Source organism: Moschus berezovskii, chromosome 9, assembly GCF_049115385.1.
Source record: "Moschus berezovskii isolate FMDL1 chromosome 9, NW_MosBer_1.0, whole genome shotgun sequence".
NCBI lineage: Eukaryota > Metazoa > Chordata > Mammalia > Artiodactyla > Moschidae > Moschus > Moschus berezovskii.
The window spans coordinates 107,164,560-107,189,332 of NC_142468.1; the positions used below are offsets into that span (position 1 = coordinate 107,164,560).

At 38.8% G+C, this 24,773-nt stretch overlaps 1 protein-coding gene across 1 annotated transcript in view; it reads left to right on the top strand.

The window, feature by feature from the left end:
* Window positions 1-24,773, top strand: part of KATNBL1 (katanin regulatory subunit B1 like 1) — a 61,099-nt gene that overhangs the window by 25,477 nt on the left and 10,849 nt on the right. The window contains exons 2-4 of the mRNA XM_055435469.2: window positions 11,816-11,946; window positions 12,861-12,901; window positions 14,282-14,561. Of these exons, the coding sequence (XP_055291444.1) occupies window positions 11,830-11,946; window positions 12,861-12,901; window positions 14,282-14,561 (438 nt within the window). The 5' untranslated portion in view covers window positions 11,816-11,829. The remainder of the gene's footprint in view (window positions 1-11,815; window positions 11,947-12,860; window positions 12,902-14,281; window positions 14,562-24,773) is intronic.

The following is a 24,773-nucleotide window of genomic DNA, read 5'->3' on the forward strand; positions in this document are numbered from 1 at the left end:
CACTGATTGCTAGAATGTTGACGTTCACTCTTGCCATTTCCTGTTTGACCACTTCCAATTTGCCTTGATTTATGGACCTAACATTCCAGGTTCCTATGCAATTTGCTCTTTACAGCATTGGACCTTGCTTCTATCACCAATCACATCCACAACTGGGTATTGTTTTTGCTTTGACTCCATCCCTTCATTCTTTCTGAATTTATTTCTCCACTGATCTCCAGTAGCATACTGGGCACCTACCGACCTGGGGAGTTCCTCATTCAGTATCCTATCATTTTGCCTTTTCACATTGTTCATGGGGTTCTCAAGGCAAGAATACTGAACTGGTTTGCCATTCCCTTCTCCAGTGGACCACATTCTGTCAGACCTCTCCACCATAACCTGCCCATCTTGGGTGGCCCCCCACGGCATGGCTTAGTTTCATTGAGTTAGACAAGGTTGTGGTCTGTTTGATCAGATTGACAGTTTGTTGTGATTATCATTTCAGTCTGTCTGCCCTCTGATGCCCTCTTGCAATACCTACCGTCTTACTTGGGTTTCTCTTATCTTGCTCGTGGGGTATCTCTTCACGGCTGCTCCAGCAAATCGCAGCTGCTGCTGCTTACCTTGGGCGTGGGGAATGTCCTCTCAGCCGCCGCCCTGACCTCAGGAGTGGGGTAGCTCCTCTCAGCCGCCACCCCTGACCTCAGGCCTGGGGTAGCTCCTCTCGGCCGCTGCCCCTGACCTTGGGCAAGTGGTACATTTTATGCAAAGATGGGCTTGATAAAGGACAGAAATGGTAGGGACCTACAGAAGCAGAAGATATTAAGAAGAGGTGGCAAGAACACACAGAAGAACTGTACAAAAAAGATCTTCATGACCAAGATAATCACAATGGTATGATCACTCACCTAGAGCCTGACATCCTGGAATGTGAAGTCAAGTGGGCCTTAGAAAGCATCACTATGAACAAAGCTAGTGGAGGTGATGGAATTCCAGTTGAGCTATTTCAAATCCTGAAAGATGATGCTGTGAAAGTGCTGCTCTCAATATGCCAGCAAATTTGGAAAACTCAGCAGTGGCCACAGGACTGGAAAAGGTCAGTTTTCATTCTAATCTCAAAGAAAGGCAATGCCAAAGAATGCTCTAATTACTGTACAATTACACCCATCTCACATGCTAGCAAAGGAATGCTCAAAATTCTCCAAGCCAGGCTTCAGTAATACAGGAACCGTGAACTTCCAGATGTTCAAGCTGGTTTTAGAAAAGGCAGAGGAACCAGAGATCAAATTGCCAACATCCACTGGATCATGGAGAAAGCAAGAGAGTTCCAGAAAAACATCTACTTCTGCTTTATTGACTATGCCAAAGCCTTTGACTGTGTGGATCACAGTAAACTGGAAAATTCTGAAAGAGATGGGCATACCAGACCACCTGACCTGCCTCTTAAGAAACCTGTATGCAGGTCAGGAAGCAACAGTCAGAACTGGACATGGAACAACAGACTGGTTCCAAATAGGAAAAGGAGGACGTCAAGGTTGTATATTGTCCCCCTGTTAATTTAACTTATATGCAGAGTACATCATGAGGAACGCTGGGCTGGATAAAGCACAAGCTGGAATCAAGATTGCCGGGAGAAATATCAAGAACCTCAGATATGCAGGTGACACCAACCATATGGCAGAAAGTGAAGAGGAACTCAAAAACCTCTTGATGAAAGTGAAAGAGGAGAGTGAAGAATGTTGGCTTAAAGCTCAACATTCAGAAAATGAAGATCATGGCATCTGGTCCCATCACTTCATGGGAAATAGATGGGGAAACAGTGGAAACAGTGTCAGACTTTATTTTTTTTGGGCTCCAAAATCACTGCGGATGCTGAAGCAGCCATGAAATTAAAAGACACTTGCTCCTTGGAAGGAAAGTTATGACCAACCTAGATAGTATATTAAAAAGCAGAGACATTACTTTGCCAACCAAGGTCCGTCTAGTCAAGGCTTTGGTTTTTCCAGTGGTCATGTATGGATGTGAAAGTTAGACTGTGAAGAAAGCTGATTGCCGAAGAATTGATAGTTTTGAAGTGTGGTGCTGGAGAAGACTCTTGAGAGTCCCTTGGACTGCAAGGAGATCCAACCAGTCCATTCTAAAGGAGATCAGTCCTGGGTGTTCATTGGAAGGACTGATGCTAAAGCTGAAACTCCAGTACTTTGGCCACCTCATGCGACGAGTTGACTCACTGGAAAAGACTCTGATGCTGGGAGGGATTGGGGGCAGGAGGAGAAGGGGATGACAGAGAATGAGATGGCTGGATGGCATCACCGACTCGATGGACATGAGTTTGAGTGAACTCCGGGAGTTGATGGGCAGGAAGGCCTGGCGTGCTGTGATTCATGGTGTCGCAAAGTGTCAGACCGACTGAGCGACTGAACTGAACTGAATGTTCCAGGCATACTACTTTTTTTTTACTCTATCCGCCAGTTGATAAACATTTGGGTCATTTCCACTTTTTGGCTTTTCTGAATAATGTTGTTTTGAATATTTGCACACATGTTTTTGTGTGGACATAAACTTTCATTCCTCATGATCATGTATGTATGCAGGAATGAAATTTCTGTGTCATACAGTAAATCTAGGGCTTCGCTGGTGGCTCAGTGGTAAAGAATCCGCCTACAATGCAGGAGATGCAGGAGATACGGGTTTGATCCAGGGTCAGGAAAATCCCTTGGAGGAGGAAAAGGCAGCCCACTCCAGTTGTCTTGCGTAGGAATTCCCATGGTCTGAGGACAGAAAGCAAAGAGGAACTAAAGAGCCTCTTGATGAGGATGAAGGAGGAGAGTGAAAGAGTTGGCTTAAAACTATGTGTTAAAAAAACTAAGATCATGGCATCCGGCCCCATTGCTGCTGCTAAGTCACTTCAGTCGTGTCCGACTCTGTGTGACCCATAGACGGAAGCCCACCAGGCTCCCTCTTCCCTGGGATTCTCCAGGCAAGAACACAGGAGTGGGTTGCCATTTCCTTCTCCAGTTACTTCATGGCAAATAGAGTGGAAAAGGTGGAAGTAGTGACAGCTTTCCTCTTCTTGGGCTCTAAGATCACTGCAGATGGTGAGTGCTGCCATGAAATCGGAAGACAATTCCTTCTTGGCAGGGAAGCTAAGACACAATTAGAGTGTTGAAAAGTAGAAACGTTACTCATCTGATAAAGGTTTGTATATAGTCAAGGCTATAGTCTTCCCAGTGGTCACGTATGGTTTTGAGAGATGCACCGTAAAGAAGGTGGAGGGCTGAAGAGTTGATGCTTTTGAACTGTGGTGCTGGAGAAGAGCAGCACCATAGTGCAAAAGGGACTCTCAAGAGTACTTAGACAGCAAGGGGGTCAAACCAGTCAATCTTTAAGAGAAATCAACCCTGTATACTCGTTGGAAGGACTGATGCTGAAGCTGAAACTCCAGTATTTTGGTCATCTGATGTGAACAGCTGACTCATGGAAAAGTCCCTGATGCTGGGAAAGATTGAGGGCAGAAGGAGAAGAGGGCATCAGAGGATGAGATGGCTGGATGGCATCATCGATGCAATGGACATGAACTTGAGCAAACTTCAGGAGATGATGAGGGACAGGGAAGCCTGGCATGTTGAAGGGGTCCATGAGGTCGCAAGGAGTCAGACACGACTGGGCGACTGAAGAACAAACAATGAAAAACTTTGATTTCTCACAAGTAAATATGTAGATGTGAAATTGCTGGGTCATACAGTAAATCTAGGGCTTCCCTGGTGGCTGAGTGGTAAAGAATCCGCCTGCAGAAGACGCAGGAGACGTAGGTTTGATCCCTGGGTTAGGGAGATCCCTTGGAGGAGGAAGTGGCAACCCACTCCAGTATTCTTGCCTTGGAAATTCCATGGATAGAGGAGCCTGGAGGGCTATAGTCCATGGGGTCGCAAAGAGTCAGACACAACTTAATGACTAAACTACAACAACAACACTGTAAATCTATATTTAACATTTTAGGAAACTGCCAAAGTGTATCATTTTACACTCCCACAGTAATGTGTGGGAATATCGGTTTCTCCATATCCCTCTCAACATTTGCTATTGGTTGTCATTTTTGTTATAGCCATACAAGTGGTTGTGATTCAGTATCTCATTGTGACTTCTTGTGTGTTTGTTTTTTTAATTTAATTTTTATTGGAGTATCATTGCTTTACAGTGTTGTGTTGGTTTTCTCTGTGCAACAAAGTGGATGAACTGTATGTACACACATATGTATATTCCCTGTCTTTTGGGTTTCCTTCCCATTCAGGTCACCACCGAACATTGAATTGAGTTCCCTGTGCTACACAGTAGGTTCTCATTAGTTAATCTAATTTATACTGAGTTGGAAGGAAAGTTATGACCAACCTAGATAGCATATTAAAAAGCAGAGACATTACTTTGCCAACCAAGGTCCATCTAGTCAAGGCTATGGTTTTTCCAGTGGTCATGTATGGATGTGAGAGTTGGATTATGAAGAAAGCTGGTCGCTGAAGAAATGATGCTTTTGAACTGTGGTGCTGGAGAAGACTCTTGAAAGTCTGGAAAGCTGTCACTACTTCCACCTTTTCTACTCTATTTGCCATGAAGTAACTGGAGAAGGAAATGGCAACCCACTCCTGAGATCCAACCAGTCCATTCTAAAGGAGATCAATCCTGGGTGTTCATTGGAAGGACTGATGCTAAAGCTGAAACTCCAATACTTGGGCCACCTCATGCGACGAGTTGACTCATTGGAAACAACTCTGATGCTGGGAAGGATTGGGGGCTGGAGGAGAAGGGGACGACAGAGAATGAGATGGCTGGATGGCATCACTGACTCGATGGACATGAGTTTGAGTGAACTCCGGGAGTTGGTAATGGACAGGGAGGCCTGGCATGCTGTGATTCATGGGGTCGCAGAGTCAGACATGACTGAGCGACTGAACTGAACTGAACTGATCAGTAGTGTATGTTTGTCAATCCCAATCTCCCCATTCATCCCACTCCTCCCCTTTTCCCCTTGCTGCTGCTGCTAAGTCACTTTAGTCGTGTCCGACTCTGTGTGACCCCATAGATGGAAGCCCACCAGTCTCCCCATCCCTGGGATTCTCCAGGCAAGAACACTGGAGTGGGTTGCCATTTCTTTCTCCAGTGTGTGAAAGTGAAGTCACCCAGTCGTGTCCGACCCTTAGCGACCCCATGGACTGCAGCCTACCAGGCTCCTCCATCCATGGGATTTTCTAGGCAAGAATACTGGAATGGCTTGCCATTGCCTTTTCCGCTTTTCCCCTTAGTTATCTGTATATTTATTACTCCAGCTTATCACTTGTGTGTTTAAACCTGACTGACTTTAAACCTGACCCCATCCTCTGACTCTTATGTTTTTATCTGTAGTTTAGCTGAAACTTATTTCCGAGTGCAGAGGGAAGACAGTTTGTCTAACATTAGAAGCTCCTATGTTGTTGACCAGAATATTGTACCTGATTAAGAAAGACTGGTAAACAGTTTTGAGATCTTGAAATGAAAAGTACTAATTATATTTCCCATTTCAAATATCTTCTGTTTCTCTTTTTCTTGCCTATGAATTATTTGAACACATTTTAAACATTACATCTTGATTGATCTATATTATTTTTTCGTGTAATTCTTGATATAGCAGTAGCAGTAGCTTCTAGCAAATAGTTCTAGGTATTATGTTACACATCTGTATTTTATCATAGTCTGCTTGAGTGAAGTGCGGAATCTTTACCTCCCTTTATGTCTCTTTGTCTTTCCCTGCAACCACATAATTGTCTTAAAACATTCCACTACATGTATTTTGAACTACATCAAATAGTGTTATAATTTTTGTTTCAACCATCAAACATAATGTAACATATCATTTTCATTTTATCTCCTTGTTGTTCTAAGATTCCTTCTTTAATTTCCTTTTATCTGATAATGTCTTGGTTTCTCCTTCACTCCTGAAGGATATTTCTCCCACACAGGAAATTCTGGGTTGACAGTTCTTTTTTTTTGGTACTTGATATATGTGCCGCTGCCTGTGACTCTCCCTCAGTTCTCTCGTCTCTTCTCTAATGAGCCCCAGGTGCTATAAATCAATTTCATTTATGTGAAGACGTCTCCCTTCAGTCTGCTAACCTGATGCAGTTGTTGTGCACTTCTGGTGCACAGCCTTCATCATGGGATCTTTCTTCATAACCGTCATGAGAATGGTTCTTGTCATTTTCCCCTGCTGGCTTTCCATTTCTTGTATTTCTAATTTTTTCCTATGACTTCTCAGATTGGTACAGGAAGAATTCATTTTTGGAACTTTGAGTTTCTGAAGATGTTTTTTTTTCTGCATTTGCACTCAGGTGATGTTTAGGCAGGATATAAAAATTTAAGTTTCGTAAGAATTTTGAAGGTATTGTTCTATGCCTTTAGCATTTGTATGTGGCTTGCTTTGGTTTGGTAGGGGGTGTTAATTTGTTCATTGCATGTTTTCATGGCTTCTCTGGCTTTTCTGTTGCTCTGAAATGTGACAGTGATGTGCCTTGTAGGTCTGTTTTCATCAACAGTGCTGACTGTTAGTGTGCCCTTTCAATTTGAGAATTCATATTCTTCAACCGTGAACAGTTTTCAGTTATTTCTTTTATTTCCTCTTTTGGTTTTTTTCTGTATTCTTTCTGAAATTCTGTTTATTTGGATGTTGCTGCCTATAAGCTAATCTGGGTTTTTTGTATATATATACTTTTTAATCTTTTTACCCTAAGTTCTAGGAGATGCCCTCAACTTCTTTTCCAACTTCAGTTGAGTTTTTCTGCCAACTCAATTACTACATCCTATTTTTAATTTCCAGGAGTCTTTGTCAGTTTGTTTTTGTCTCATTTGTGTTTCATGGATGCAGTTTCTTCTTATCTCGTGAGGATTTTTTTGAAAGTTGGGTTTATTGAGATATTTTACATGCAGCAGAAATTTATCCTAATTACCATCATAATCAAGATATAAAACAGTTCTCTGGGGACTTTGACCATCACTGATGTCAGTATTTTTAGGGGTGTGTTTGTGTGTGTTTTCCTCTGGGACTAACTGGAGTTCCCAAAGAAACATCTTCTATACTCTTCTCTGGAGTATTTAAGCCTGGCTGCAAGCCTCTGAGGCAAGTAGTAGAAAGTTAGAGGTCTTAACATTTAATATATAAACTTTCACTTGATCCCCCTGTTTAGAATATGTTCCTCTCACCCTCATTTGTGCCTGATGTTTCCTATCGCAAAGACTGTTTTAGGTTTTCCATATGGTAAAGCTCCAGACTTTTACTGGAATGTGGAAGGAGATCTAGGGCTCTGTGTCTTAAATGGATATTCATTCATTGTACTTGTTTCCAAGTGCACCTTTATCCCTCTTCTTAAGGCCCTCAGTATTGCCAGTTTCTAAACCTTTGGAAAATTCTGCTTTTCATCTTTCCTCACTGATGCTTTAGGATTTGACTTTCTCAGATCTGCTAAGTTTCTTATCCCTAAAGCTTTGCGTTTCCAAAATGTTGCCATCACCTCATCTTCTGTTCTTTGTCCTTTTGGCAGTTATGCCTTTAAATCTTCCTTACTGTCATTGTAATAGGATTTCAGGGAAAAGTAAATGTAATTGCATGTGTTCAGTCCATCATCTTTAAAAGTCCCCTTACAAAAAAAGAAAAAAACTCTGTGGCCAAGACCCTTTACTGTCTTGTTTCTGCCTGTCTCTCCAGGTTCACTTATCACTCCGCTGCAGCTCACCTCCAGCCTAAGCTCTAGTCACATGCATCTACTTAAGAGATTGCCAAACAAATCATGTTGCTCATGCCTTTCAGTTCTGCACGTGCTATTTTCTGTGTCCTATTTGCCCTGGAAGACTCTCCTCAGTGGAGCCTTGCTGGCTTGCATGGGTGCCCCTCTGTCAATGTGCTTATTGTCATACTGCAGTCATTTATTTGCTTTTATAAAAGTCTCATACTAGAGGTTCCTGAACTTGAGGGCACAAGTGGGTGGGCTGTCATGAATTAGCAGCAAGAAATTTTAGAATACCTTGAAATTGATTGTAGAATTTCATGTCTTTGTACATATTTTTGGAAAATTCAGTTCAACTAGGTCAGTTTTTTTTAACTAAGAATGTGCATTGGAAATACCTGTGGGCTTCCTAAATGTATACTTGCTTTGGGCTTTTTTCCTGATACCTGCTGAGTTATAGGCTGAAATTAGGGTTCAGGGGAACTCCGTGGTGGCCCAGTGGTTACGACTCCATGACTTCACTGCTGAAGGCCCAAGTTCTATTCCTGGTTGGGGATCTAAGATCCCCCCAGCTATGCAGTGTGGCCATTAAATAAATAGTAGTTTTCATGAAATTAGGCCCAGAAAGATGTATTTTCAAAAAGCTTCCTAAATAATTCTGTAGAACAAGGTCTCCATTTGGCCTGGCATATACTCAGTAAATGTATAAAAGATGAGGAAGAAACTTGGGTTTCAGGCCATGACCTGAAATAAATTTGCTGTGTGAAACTTGAGTGCAAATGGGACAATTACTAATTTCCTCTGTTACATAAATGGAAATAAAGACAACTCAGTCGTGTCCAAATCTTTGCGGCCCCGTGGCCTAGCCCACCAGGCTCCTCCATCCATTGAATTTTCCATTCATGAATTCTGGAGTGGGTTGCCATTTCGGACTTCAGGGGATCTTCCCAACCCAGGGATCAAACCTGTATCTCTTGCGTTTCCTGCAGTGCTGTTTCACCACTAGCATTAACTGGAAAGCCCCTACAATAAATGAAGTCACAGCATCTTTTTCCCACCCTTTGAATATAATTGGAGGAGTAACAAGGTGCAGGTTATTTTTTTCAAAAGTAGAAGAAAACTCTGGAGAGCTAGTTACATGAATGAAAGAAAAAATTAAAGATTAGATATAAAACAACTCAGATATATATAATCCAATTTTGGATCCCCTGACTGCGTATGGTTGTATATGACCCAGTGATTTGATTCCAGGAATTTAGGCTTGAATGTGTTTGACAGTCGAGATACCACTACTATTAGACCTGATTTCATAAACTTTAAATTTAATACACGGCTTGTGATAAGGAAAATTGGAAGATTGACATGTTGTGTTGTCAAAAGTACATGCCATATTATTGTAACCGTTTGCAATTTAAGAATGAGAACAGAATTTTAATTTTCTGGAATGCCCTGCCTTGTGCTTCCTTCTGTGTTTAAGGCTTTAAAAAAATGTTTAACTTAGAACTACATTCAGACCTCAGAGATACTGCAGATTTGGTTTCAGACCACCTTAATATAGCAAGTCACACAAACTTTTTGGTTTTCTAATGCATATGAAAGTTATGTTTACATTGTACTACATGTAGTCCATTAAGTGTACAATAACATTATGTCAAAAAAATGTACATGCCTTAACTTGAAAATTCTTTATTGCTGGTAATTCCCCAGTGGTCCAGTGATTAGGACTTTGTGCTTCCACTGCATGGGGCACGGGTTCCATACCCAGATGGGGAACATAAGATTTTGCAAGCTGTGTAATTTGGTCAAAAAAATAAAATAAAAATACTTTAATGCTAAAAAAAAATGCTAACCATCATTGGAGCCTTCGACAAGTCATAATCTCTTAGCTGGTGGAAGTTCTTGTCTCAACGTTGATGGCTACTAACTGATCAGGGAGGGGGATCCTGAAGGTTGGAGTGGCTGTGGCAATTTCCTAAATAAGACAGCAGTGATATATACCACACTGATTAACTCTTCCCTTCACAGACATTTTCTCTAGCATGCAGTGCTGTTTCATAGCACTTTACCCACAGCTGAACTTCTTTCAAAATTGGTGTCAGTCCTCTCAAATCCTGCCACTGCTTTATCAACTAAGTTTGTGCAATATTCTAAATTATTTTGTGTCATTTCAACCTTTTTTTACAGCGTCTTCACCAAGAGTTGATTCCATCTCAAGGACCTGCTTTCTTTGCTCGTCCAGAAAAAACAGCCCCTCATCTGTTAGTTTTATCTTGAAATTGTAGCAGTTCAGTCACATCGTCCAGCTCCACTTCTAATTCCAGTTCTTTTGCTATTTCCACCACATCTATAGTTACTTGCTCTACTGAAGTCTTGAACCCCTCAAAGTTGTCCATTAGGGTTGGAATCAACTCTTCCAAAATCATGTTATTGTTGATATTTTGACTTCCCATAAATCAAAAATATTTTGTAATGGTGTCTAGAATGGTGAATCTGTTCCAGGTTTTCAGTTTACTCTGCTGTGTAGCCTTCCAAAATATATTTTTTTAAGTAATTATACTTGAAAGTCACAATTGCTTCATGATCCATGGACGATTGCAGAATGGATGTGTTAGCAGGCATGAAGATAACATGAATCTCTTTGTACATCTCCATCAGAGCTCTTGGGTGACCAGGTGCATTGTGGATGAGCAGTAATATTTTGAAAGAAGTCTTTTTTTTTTTCTGAGCAGTGAGTCTCAACGGTGGGCTTATAAACTTCAGTAAACCATGTTGTAAACAGATGTGCTTTCATCCAGGCTTTTTTGTTCCCCTTAGAGAGCATAGGTAGAGTTGATTTAGCGTAGTTCTTAAGGGTCCTAGGATTTGGGGAATGGTAAATGAACATTGTCTTCAGCTTAAAGTCATCGAACATGTTAGCCCCTAACAAGACAGCCAAACTGTCCTTTGAAATTTTGAAGATAAGCTTTGACTTCTCTCCTAGCTATGAAAGTCCTAGATGGCATCGTCTTCCAACAGAAAGCTGTTTCATCTCCATAGAAAAATCTGTCATTTAGTATAGCCACCTTCATTAATTAGGTAGATCCTTCTGGATAACTTGCCGCAATTCTACAGCAGCACTTAATGCTTCGCCTTGCACTTCTGTGTCAGAGAGATGGCTTTTACCCTTAAACCTCATGAATTAACCTCTGCTAGCTTCAAACTTTTCTTCTGGATTTTTTTTTAACCTCTCAGCATTTAAGAGTTAAAAAGAGTTAGGGCCCTGCTCTGGAATAGGTTTTGGCCTAAAGGAATTTTGTGGCTAGTTAGAACTTCTATCCAGATCACTAAAACCTTTTTATATCAGCAATGAGGCTTTTTCACTTTACCATTCATCTGTTCACTGGAATGACACTTTTAATTTCCTTCAAGAACTTTTCTTTTGTATTCACAACTTAACTGACTGGTACACATGGCCTGGCTTTTAGTCTTCTTACTTTTCGACATGCCTTTCTTACTATGGTTTATCATTTCTAGCTTTTGATTTAAGGGGAGAGACTTGTGACTCTTCCTTTTACTTGAACACTTAAGAGGCCATGGTAAGGTTGTTCATTAACCTGATTTCAATATTGTTGTGCCTTAGGGAATAGGGAGAGAGATGGGACTTGCCAGTCAGTGGAGCAGTCAGAACACACACATTTATCAATTAAGTTTATCACCTTATGTGGACACATCTTGTTGCTCAAAAACAACTATAGTAGTAGCATCAAAGAGCCATAATCACAAAACATTGTAACAAATATACTAATGGAGAGGTATGAAATATTGTGAGAATTACCAAAATGTGACACAGACACGAAGTTAACAAAATGCTGTTGGACAAATGGTGCCAATGGACTTCCTTGATGCAAGGTTCCCACAGACTTTGAATTAAAAAAAAAAAAAGTCTGTGAAGTGCAATAAATTGAGGTATGCCTTTATGTCCTTTGCTGTACTTGTAAGCCTTTTTTAAGCAGCATAGAGCTGTTGTATTTTTATGTGTGCTAAGGAATAGGTTAGGCTTATTTGCTTTTTGTATTTTCCGTTTATTATTTTTATTTTTTGTCTAGGTATTTAAGAGATTATGGCATCTGAAACCCACAATGTTAAAAAACGCAACTTTTGTAATAATACTGAGGATCATTCCATTGATCTTCCTAGAAAAAGGATCTCTAATTTCACTAATAAGAACATGAAGGAGGTAAGTCCATGGTTTCTAGGATTAAGACAGTATCTCAGTCTGTTTAGATAGCCACAGCATTATACCAGAGATTGGATGGCTCATAAACAACAGAAATGTATTTCTCACAGTTTCAGGGGCTGAGAAGTCCAAGATCATGGCCATAGCAGAGTTGGTATCCAATAAGTATCTACTTCCTGATTCATAGATAGCTGCCATCTACCCCTCCTCACATGGTAGAAGGAGAGAGAATTCTCTACTCTATAAGGACATTAATCCTGTTCATGGGGTTTTACCCTCATGATCTAATCACCTCCTGGAAGCCCTCCCTCTTAATACCATCACTCTGGGGAGGGGGTGGTTTAGGGTTTGAACATAGGAATTTCAGGGAAACACAGCCATTCAGTTTGATACAGTTTAAACAGTTAAGTCTGTGGGTAGTTCTGAGTAAATGGGAGGGTGATAGTTTTGCTTAATCTGCCAAAATTAGGTAGAATTAATAAAAAATTGAAATCTGTTTATATTCCAAAATCTAAAAACTTTTTGGCCACTCTATTGTTTTGATATGATACAGTTTAAATATTTTAGTTTAATTTTAGAGGAATCACAGAAGTGCTTTTTGTTCACCATTGCAAGGCCTGTTAGCACTGATACAATTTCTTAAAACCATATTAAAATTCAACCCATTTATTTAGCACTCTGCATATCTAATATATGACTAGTAGCATAGAAACTAGTCAAACAGATATGTTGCATTGTCAAAAATACATACAGTGTTGTCGTAACTAATAATTGAAAGTACAGCATCAGTATAGTAAATAGCTTTATCTGAAAAGTTTAACTTGAATTTCAGACTTGTTGACAGCAATCACAGAGTTTACATAGCTTGGTTAAATAACTTAAATGTGCTGCAACTGTCTACTTGTGTTTTTCAGGTTAAGAAATCTCCAAAACAGTTGGCTGCTTACATAACTAGGTAAGAACTAATGTGAAATTTGTGGGGAAAAGCAAATACTCAAAGCTGGATAAGAGTGAAAATAGGAGAAAAAATTACTGTGTATTAGTATGATAATTTATTGTCAGGCAACTCCTTTGTGCCAAACACTGTGCTTAACATATCAGTATAAGACAGATAGGTACCATTACCCCAAACAGGTGATGAGTGGAAAAAAAAATATTTTTTTGGCTTTCTTTAGGGTTATACACCCAGAAGGTGGTGAAAACGGCATTTACTTGCAGGTCTGCTGAACACCAAAGGCATTTTCCATTAAAACACTGGTTCTCAAAGTATGATCTGGGAACCTGGAGGTCCCTAAAGCCCTTTCAAGGAGTTTATGGTGTCAAAACTGTCTTCATAACAATGCATGTGTGTTAAGTCGCTTCAGTCATGTCCCTATGACTCTTTGTGGCCCTATGGATTATTGCTTGCCAGGCTCCTCTGTCCATGGGATTCTCCAGGCAAGAGTACTAGAGTGGGTTGCCATTTCCTCCTCTGGGGAAAAATACTAAGACGTTGTTAACCTTCATTTTCACTCTGTTCCAAGTGTACAGTAGAGTTTTTCAGAGGCTACTTGATATAAGATATTGAATACAGAAACAGATACACCTGTTTTCTGTTAAACCAGATATTAGAGATTTTGCACAAATGCAGAACAGTGCCATTCTTCTCACTATATTTTTTATTTTAGAAAATAAAGGATTTTTAAAAATATTCTATATAATATGTAATGAGTTTATCATTTTTAATTAACAAACTTTCTGTTTTAATTTCTGATTCATCCAATATCAGTAGATATTGCTCCCCCCAAAATTTTTTGAAACCTCAGTAATTTGAGTGCAAAGCATCCTGAGGCCAAAACGTTTGAGAGCCACTCTACTAAACCATGAGATGTGCTCTCTATTGTTTTATCTTATTCAAACAAATTAAATATATTTTGGCTTAATCAAAATAAGTGTTCTCTTTTATATTAAAGTATATATTCAGACTTGCATGATTCAGACTTACATAATTATTGTGTCACCTTGTTAGAAAAAGATTAAGTGAATAGAAATTGTTTTAATTTTCGTACTTCGTGAATGCCTTGTAACATTTCATTTTAAAAGCATCTAGTTATTATGATGCTTCCTTTTCTTTTGGTACAAAGTATCATCCTTTTCATTACTTTCCGGATAGTTTGTAATTTCCCTTTTATTTTTCTCTTCAATCTAAGACTTAACATTTTTTAAAATGATTCTGCTTCTAATTTTTAGTAGATAGTGATCACAGAATATGGCCTACTAAGTCTGTCTCTTTAAAAAACTTTTAAAGCTTTTCATATGGTTCTTTATCATTTAAGAAAATCAATTCTTTTTACAGAACAGTTGGACAAGCTGTGAAAAGCCCAGATAAACTACGCAAGGTGATCTACAGAAGAAAGAAAGTTCATCATCCTATTCAAAATCCTTGTTACAGAAAAAAGCAGTCCCCTAAAAGTGGGGGCTGTGTCATGGCAAATAAAGAAAATGAACTGGCTTGTGCAGGCCACCTCCCTGAAAAATTACGGCATGATAGTCGAACATATTTGATTAACTCCAGTGATTCTGGTTCTTCACAGACAGAAAGCCCATCATCAAAATATAGTGGCTTTTTTTCTGAGGTAAGTCATTTATATAAACTTAACTTTTAAAAAAAAATTATTGGCTTTTTCCTTCCTATAGTCTACTAGTAAAATAATTCACTGTTTATTGAATTGAGACTATTTGAGAGATTTTAACTCCCTGCGACAGTTTTCTAGATTAACCAAATTTGAATCTTGTTTATTCCATTTTTCTAAGTTAGGGATGTCTCAGATGGAATGAAATGATTGACAAGCTGGTATAAATTTCCAGAATGGCAAGTTAGCCAGTGGAGATTTAAAGAAAGGGAAAAGATCAGAAATCTTGCATAAAAAAGTGACCACGGAGCCAGTTATCCAGGCACATTTTGCTGGGCTGTCAAAATTGCCATTGGAAACTCAGTTTAGGCAAACCTGCTTAGTTTTGCTGCTCTTCTGGCTCAGGCAAAGTTAGTTGTTTGAACAGGCTTATGGGAATTGTTTTCGGTAATAGAAATGTTCTAAAACTGGACTGTGGTGATGGTTGCACAACTCCATACATAAATTTATTTAAAATCTTTGAATTACTTTCAATATGTGAGTTTTATGGTAGGTAAATTATAACTCAGGAAAACAAATTTTTAAAAAGTCATTTGAAAGAATGGTTTGATGAAAAATTTATAAACACGTAAGTTTAAAATACATATTACGTTTATTGTATATGTTATGGAAAATAAACCTAAAGGAAACAATTATCCATAAACTCAACATCTATAGATAGCAATGTTAAATTTTTGATGTGTCTTTTCATATTATACATATTGTTCGATAACTTGGTTTTTATGTTTAATAAATTTTAATATTTTTCCATGTAATTAGATAACATTTGTACAGTTTTCCCTTCCAGTTTTACTGAGATATAATTGACATACAGCCTTTGGTATACACTTAATTATTTGAGTTAAGTATGTCATGAAATGATCACCACATTAAGTTTAGCAAACGTTCATCATGTATAGATAACAAAATTTTAGAAATAGAAAAAGAATTCTTTTCCTTGTGATGAGAACTCTTAGGATTTGCTCTCATAACAGCTTTTATATGTAACACGCAGTGGTGTTCATTGTATTTACCAAATTATACATTACATTGCTAGTGCTTACAGCTAGAAATGTACCTTTGACTATCTTCATGCAGTTCCCCCTTAACCACTCATGCATGCCTCTGGTAATCAGAAATCCTATCTTTTTCTGTGAGTTTATTTGTTTATGAGTTCGGTTCAGTTGCACATTCGTGTCCGACTCTTTGCGACCCCATGGACCGCAGCACTCCAGGCCTCCTTGTCTATCACCAACTCGTAGAGTCCACCAAAACTCACGTCCATTGAGTTGGTGATGCCATCCAACCATCTCATCCTCTGTTGTCCCCTTCTTCTCCTGCCCTCTATCTTTCCCAGCATCAGGGTCTTTTCAAATGAGTCAGCTCTTTGCATCAGGTGGCCAAAGTATTGGAGTTTCAGCTTCAACATCGGTCCTTCCAATGAACACCCAGGACTGATCTCCTTTAGAATGAACTGGTTGGATCTCCCTGCAGTCCAAGGGACTCTCAAGAGTCTTCTCCAACACCACAGTTCAAAAGCATCAATTCTTTGGCACTAAGCTTTCTTCACAGTCCAACTCTCACATCCATACGTGACCACTGGAAAAACCATAGCCTTGACTAGACGGACATTTGTTTGCAAAGTAATGTCTCTGCTTTTTAATAGGTTGTCTACGTTTGTCATAACCTTCCTTCCAAGGAGTAAGCGTCTTTTAATTTCATGGCTGTGGGCACCATCTGCAGTGATTTTGGAGCCCAAAAATACAGTCTGACACTGTTTCTACTGTTTCCCCATCTGTTTGCCATGAAGTGATGGGACCGGATGCCATAATCTTCGTTTTCTGAATGTTGAGCTTCAAGCCAACTTTTTCACTCTCCTCTTTCACTTTCATCAAGAGGCTTTTTAGATCCTCTTCACTTTCTGCCGTAAGGGTGGTGTTATCTTCATATCTGAGGTTATTGATATTTCTCCTGGCAATCTTGATTCCAGCTTGTGCCTCATCCAGCCCAGCGTTTCTCATGATGTACTCTGCATATAAGTTAAAGAAGCAGGGTGACAATATACAACCTTGACATACTCCTTTTCCTATTTGGAACCAGTCTGCTGTTCTAACTTGCTTCCTGACCTGCATACAGATTTCTCAATAGATAAGGCAGGTCGTCTGGTATTCCCATCTCTTTCAAAAATGGGAATTTATGTGTTTATGCATTTCTTTTTATATATAATAGACATAAAGCACTATGTTAGTTCCCGGTATACAGTGTAGTGGTTTGATATTGCTGTATATGTTGAAATGATTACCACAATAAGTCTAGTTATCATCTCTCACCATACAAAGATATTACTGACTGAGCCACCAAGGAAGCCCAATTAATGGATACATAACATTATAGTTATTATAGGTTGGCTTGAAGCTCAGCATTCAGAAAACAAAGATCATGGCATCTGGTCCCATCACTTCATGGGAAATAGATGGGGAAACAGTGGAAACAGTGTCGGACTTTATTTCTGGAGGCTCCAAAATCACTGCACATGCTGACTGCAGCCATGAAATTAAAAGACGCTTACTCCTTGGAAGGAAAGTTATGACCAACCGAGATAGCATATTAAAAAGCAGAGACAAAATAACCTGGAGAAAAGGATTGAGAAGATGGAAGAAAGGTTTAATAAGGACTTAGAGGAAATAAAAAAGAGTCAATATACAATGAATACTCTGGAGGGAACAAACAGTAGAATAACAGAGGCAGAAGACAGGATAAGCGAGCTAGAAGATAGAATTGTAGAAATAAATGAAACAGAGAGGAAAAAAGAAAAACAAATTAAAAGAAATGAGAACAATATTAGAGACCTCTGGGACAATGTTAAACGCTCCAACATTCGAATCATAGGAGTCCCAGAAGAAGAAGACAAAAAGAAAGACCATGAAAGAATACTTGAGGAGATAATAGTTGAAAACTTCCCTAAAACAGGGAAAGAAATAATCACCCAAGTCCAAGAAACCCAGAGAGTCCCCAACAGGATAAACCCAAGGCAAAATACTCCAAGACACATATTAATCGAATTTACAAAGATCAAACACAAAGAACAAATATTAAAAGCAGCAAGGGAAAAAGAGCAAATAACACACAAGGGGATTCCCATAAGGATAACAGCTGATCTTTCAACAGAAACTCTTCAGGCCAGGAGGGAATGGCAAGACATACTTAAAGTGATGAAAGAAAATAACCTACAGCCCAGACTACTGTACCCAGCAAGGATTTCATTCAAATATGAAGGAGAAATCAAAAGCTTTACAGACAAGCAAAAGCTGAGAGAATTCAGCATTACCAAACCAGCTCTCCAACAAATGCTAAAGGATCTTTTCTAGACAGGAAACACAGAAAGGGTGTATAAACTCAAACCCAAAGCAATAAAGAAAATGGCTACGGGATCGTACTTATCATTAATTACCTTAAACGTAAATGGGTTGAATGCCCCAACCAAAAGACAAAGGCTGGCTGAATGGATACAAAAACAAGACCCCCATATATGTTGTCTGCAAGAGACCCACCTCAAAACGAGGGACACATACAGACTGAAAGTGAAGGGCTGGAAAAAGATTCCATGCAAATAGAGACCAAAAGAAAGCAGGAGTAGCAATACTCATATCAGATAAAATAGACTTTAAAACAAAGGCTGTGAAAAGAGACAAAGAAGGAAACTACATAATGATCCAAGGATCAATCCAAGATGAAGATATAACAATTATAAATATTTATGCACCCAACATAGGAGCACCGCAATATGTAAGACAATTACTAACAAGTATGAAAGGGGAAATTAACAATAATGCAATAATAGTGGGAGATTTTAATACCCCACTTACATCTATGGATAGATCAACTAAACAGAAAATTAACAAGGAAACACAATCTTTAAATGATACAATAGACCAGTTAGACCTAATTGATATCTATAGGACATTTCACCCCAAAACAATGAATTTCACCTTTTTCTCAAGCGCACATGGAACCTTTTCCAGGATAGATCACATCCTGGGCCATAAATCTAGCCTTGGTAAATTCAAAAAAGTTGAAATCATTCCATGCATCTTTTCTGACCACAATGCAGTAAAATTAGATCTCAATTATGGGAGAAAAACTATTAAACATGCCAACATATGGAGGCTGAACAACACGCTGCTGAACAACGAACAAATCATAGAAGAAATCAAAAGAGAAATCAAAATATGCATAGAAATGAATGAAAATGAAAACACAACAACCCAAAACCTCTGGGACACTGTAAAAGCAGTGCTAAGGGGGAAGTTCATAGCAATACAGGCACACCTCAAGAAACAAGAAAAAAGTCGACTAAATAACCTAACTCTACATCTAAAGCAACTAGAAAAGGAAGAAATGAACCCCAGGGTCAGTAGAAGGAAAGAAATTGTAAAAATTAGGGCAGAGATAAATGCAAAAGAAACAAAAGAGACTATAGCAAAAATCAACAAAGCCAAAAGCTGGTTCTTTGAGAAGGTAAATAAAATTGACAAACCACTAGCCAGACTTATCAAGAAACAAAGGGAGAAGAACCAAATCAATAAAATTAGAAATGAAAATGGAGAGATCACAACTGACAACACAGAAATACAAAGGATTATTAGAGAATACTATCAGGAATTATATGGCAATAAAATGAATAACCTGGAAGAAATGGACAAATTCCTAGAAAAATACAACTTTCCAAAACTGAACCAGGAAGAAATAGAAAATCTGAACAGACCCATCACAAGCACGGAAATTGAAACTGTAATCAAAAATCTCCCAGCAAACAAAAGCCCAGGTCCAGACGGCTTCACAGCTGAATTCTACCAAAAATTTAGAGAAGAGCTAACACCTAGTCTACTCAAACTCTTCCAGAAAATTGCTGCGGAAGGGAAACTTCCAAACTCATTCTATGAGGCCACCATCACCCTAATCCCAAAACCTGGTAAAGACCCCACAAAAAAAGAAAACTACAGGCCAATATCACTGATGAACATAGATGCAAAAATCCTTAACAAAATTCTAGCAATCAGAATCCAACAGCATATTAAGAAGATCATACATCATGACCAAGTGGGCTTTATCCCAGGAATGCAAGGATTCTTCAATATCCGCAAATCAGTCAACGTAATACACCACATTAACAAACTGAAAAATAAAAATCATATGATTATCTCAATAGATGCAGAGAAAGCCTTCAACAAAATTCAACATCCATTTATGATAAAAACCCTCCAGAAAGTGGGAATAGAAGGGACATACCTCAACATAATAAAAGCTATATATGACAAACCCACAGCAAACATTATCCTCAATGGTGAAAAACTGAAAGCATTTCCCCTAAAGTCAGGAACAAGACAAGGGTGCCCACTCTCACCACTACTATTCAACATAGTTCTGGAAGTTTTGGCTGCAGCAATCAGAGCAGAAAAAGACATAAAAGGAATACAAATTGGAAAAGAAGAAGTAAAACTTTCACTGTTCGCTGATGACATGATCCTCTACACAGAAAACCCTAGAGACTCTACCAGAAAACTACTAGAGCTAATCAATGATTACAGTAACGTTGCAGGATATAAAATCAACACACAGAAATCCCTTGCATTCCTATACACTAATAATGAGAAAATAGAAAGAGAAATTAAGGAAACTATTCCATTCACTGTTGCAACGAAAAGAATTAAATACTTAGGAATATATCTACCTAAGGAAACAAAAGACTTGTACATAGAAAACTATAAAACACTACTGAAAGCAATCAAAGAGGACACTAATAGATGGAGAAATATACCATGTTCATGGATTGGAAGAATAAATATTGTAAAAATGAGTATACTACCCAAAGTAATTTATACATTCAATGCAATCCCTATCAAGCTACCAAAGATATTTTTCACAGAACTAGAACAAATGATCTCACAATTTGTATGGAAATACAAAAAACCTCGAATAGCCAAAGCAATCTTGAGGAAGAAAAATGGAACTGGGGGAATTAACCTGCCGGACTTCAGGCTCTACTACAAAGCCACAGTCATCAAGACAGTATGGTACTGGCATAAAGACAGAAATATAGATCAATGGAACAAAATAGAAAGCCCAGAGATAAATCCACGCACCTATGGACACCTCATCTTTGACAAAGGAGGCAAGAATATCAAATGGAGAAAAGACAGTCTCTTTAACAAGTGGTGCTGGGAAAACTGGTCAGCCACTTGTAAAAGAATGAAACTAGAACACTTCCTAACACCATACACCAAAATAAACTCAAAATGGATTAGAGAGCTAAATGTAAGACCAGAAACTATAAAACTCCTAGAGGAGAACGTAGGCAAAACACTCTCCGACATAAATCACAGCAGGATCCTCCATGACCCATCTCCCAGAATATTGGAAATAAAAGCAAAAATAAACAAATGGGACCTAATTAAAATCAAAAGCTTCTGCACAGCAAAGGAAACTATAAGTAAGGTGAAAAGACAGCCTTCAGAATGGGAGAAAATAATAGCAAATGAAGCAACTGATAAAGGATTAATCTCCAAAATATACAAGCAGCTCCTGCAGCTCAATTCCAGAAAACTAAGTGACCCAATCAAAAACTGGGCCAAAGAACTAAACAGACATTTCTCCAAAGAAGACATAAAGATGGCTAACAAACACATGAAAAAATGCTCAACATCCCTCATCATCAGAGAGATGCAAATCAAAACCACAATGAGATACCATTTCACACCAGTCAGAATGGCTGCTATCCAAAAGTCTACATGCAATAAATGCTGGAGAGGATGTGGAGAGAAAGGAACCCTCTTACACTGTTGGTGGGAATGCAAACTAGTACAGCCACTATGGAGAACAGTGTGGAGATTCCTCAAAAAACTGGAAATAAAACTGCCATATGATCCAGCAATCGCACTCCTGGGCATACACACCGAGGAAACCAGAATTGAAAGAGACACGTGTACTCCAATGTTCATTGCAGCACTGTTTATAATAGCCAGGACATGGAAGCAACCTAGATGTCCATCTGCAGACGAATGGATAAGAAAGCTTTGGTACATATACACAATGGAGTATTATTCAGCCATTAAAAAGAATACATTTGAATCAGTTCTAATGAGGTGGATGAAACTGGAGCCTATTATACAGAGTGAAGTAAGCCAGAACGAAAAACACCAATACAGTATACTAACACATATATATGGAATTTAGAAAGATGCAAATGATAACCCTGTATACGAGACAGCAAAAGAGACACAGATGTATAGAACAGTCTTTGGGACTCTATGGGAGAGGGTGAGGGTGGGATGATTTGGGAGAATGGCATTGAAACACGTATGTTTTCATATGTGAAACGAATCACTAGTTCAGGGTCAATGCATGTTATAGGATGCTCGGGGCTGGCATGCGGGGATGATCCAGAGGGAGGATAAAGGGAGGAGGGAGGTGGGAGGGGGGTTCAGGAGGGGGAACTTATGTAAACCCGGGGCAAATTCATATCAATGTATGGCAAAACCAACCAATATAATATTGTAAAATAATTTGCCTCCAATAAAAAATAATTACCTAAAAAAAAATAATAATAAAAATAAAAAGCAGAGACATTACTTTGCCAACCAATGTCCGTCTAGTCAAGGCTATGGTTTTTCCCATGGTCATGTGTGGATATGAAAGTTGGACTGTGAAAAAGCTGATCGCTGAAGAATTGATGTTTTTGAACTGTGGTGTTAGAGAAGACTCTTGAGAGTCCCTTGGACTGCAAGGAGATCCAGCCAGTCCATTCTAAAGGAGATCGATCCTGGGTGTTCATTGGAAGGACTGATGCTAAAGCTGAAGCTCCAGTACTTCGACCACCTCATACGAAGAGTTGACTCACTAGAAAAGACTCTGATGCTGGGAGGGATTGGGGGCGGGAGGAGAAGGGGACGACAGAGAATGAGACGGCTGGATGGCATCACTGACTGGATGGACATGAGTTTGAGTGAACTCCAGGAGTTGGTGATGGACAGGGAGGCCTGGCGTGCTGTGACTCATGGGGTCGCAAAGAGTCAGACACGACTGAGCGACTGAACTGAACTGAACTGATCTGAATGCTAGGAGAGGTGAAGTAAGTGTCTTTCGTATCTGTGAGAAAAGAGCATTCAAGGAGAATTTGACTTAGTAGTGAATTTTCATGATCCCTGGAAAAACAGGTGGTACCTAAACCTTAGTGTTAACATTGAGGATCGCTCTCATACTAATTCATTCACAAATATTTATTTGATGACTCCCTGCTCTGCAGTGTATTCTGAGGCTCTGAAAAACAGATTGGTGGGTGAAAAACAGACACTGCCCCTTCTTTCATGTAGTTATAGAGATGATGAAACCCACACACATTAGAAAACCAAAGAAACTACATACCCTGAAGAAAAGGAACATGTAACTATATGGTCCAGAAATGTGGCCTAGATTGGGACCTGCATTGGATTCTCAATTGAACTGAGGAAGTAAACATTCTTAGTGAAAATGCCTATAAAAAAAAAAAGCTTCAGTCGTACATTTGTATTAGTGCCACATTTTTTTTAGTGTGGCATTTTTAAAGGCCCCCCTTTTACTTAGCTCCCATTTTGACTATTTTCCACAAACCTTCATTAACCCTGTGCTTAACTAATAGGTTTATTAATTGTTCTTTTGTTGTTTCAGGCTTTTTTCCCTGATTGGCTAGTCCCTTCTCTGAAAACCTAAATTTAAAAGTGATGCTATATTATTTTGTCAGAGTTCAAATGTACACAACCTTTTCATTCAACAGTTGCACTCCTAGGTATATACCCAAGAGAATTGAAAAGTCCACACAGATACTTATTGGATACTCATAACACTTTTTAATAGCCCCAAGTGGAAACCATCCAATTGTTCATCACCTAAATATGGATAAATAAAATCTCACAGGCCATATAATAGAATAGTATTTGATCATTAAAAAGAAGTAAAATCCCAGTATATGCTACACTCTTTATAAATCTTGAAAATATCTGTGTGAAAGAAGCCACACATTAAAGAAGATCATATATGATTCAGTTTATGTGAATCATTAGGTACAGCTCAGTTGGTAAAGAATTTGCCTGCAGTGCAGGAGACTCTGGTTTGATTCCTGGGTCAGGAACATCTGCTGGAGAAGGGATAGTCTACCCACTCCACTATTCTTGGGCTTCCTGCTGGCTCAGCTGGTATAGAATCCACCTGGAATGTGGGAGACCTGAGTTCGATCCCTGGGTTAGGAAGATCCCCTGGAGAAGGGAAAGCATACCTATTCCAGAATTCCATGGATTGTATAGTCCATGGGGTTGCAAGGAGTCAGACATGACTGAGTGACTTTCACTTTCATAGAGACAGAAAATAGACTAATAGTTGTGAATAGCTGGAGAGAGGGGAGAATGGAGTCCAGGGTTTCTTTTGGAAATGATGAGAAGGTTCTAAAATTCATTATGGTAGTGCTTGTACAACTCTGAAAATGTACTAAAAATTACTGAATTGTGCATTTTAAATGGATAAATTTTTGTTATATGAATTTTATCTTAATCTGTTATTGAAAAAAATTGGATCTAGCTATTCTAGCTCTAAAATTAATCCTACGGAAGTTTTTGTACAAGTGTACATGTTTACATACATAAGGTGTTCATTGATGCACAGTTTTAGTAGGTAATTACCAGAATCAGTCTAAAATTGTGGTTCATAAAGACTGGCCAATATGTAATTTATTTCTTAAAAATGAGACTGATTTATGTGTTATTGTTTTTTTTCCTTCAAAAAGTGTTTTTATTTCACATTTTGATACATACTACATCTGGAGTTTAAGTTTTTTTATGTCAGGAAGTAGTGTCAACATTCATTGTTTTCCAAATGGACATTCAATTTATCTGATCTATTAAAAAAATTTTTAATTATGTTTATGTGGTGTTTGTCATAAATTGTTAGTTGTATATACATTTGTCTGTATCTGAAGCTTCTTTAACATGCTATTATTTGTCTGTCTTCTTGTCAGTGTCACACTGTTTCAATTGCTATGGTTTTGTGATATATTTTGATGTTGTTGTTTAGTAACTGTCGTGTCTGATTCTTTTGCAACCCCGTGGACTGTAGCCCACTAGGCTACTCTGTCCATGCAATTTTCCAGGC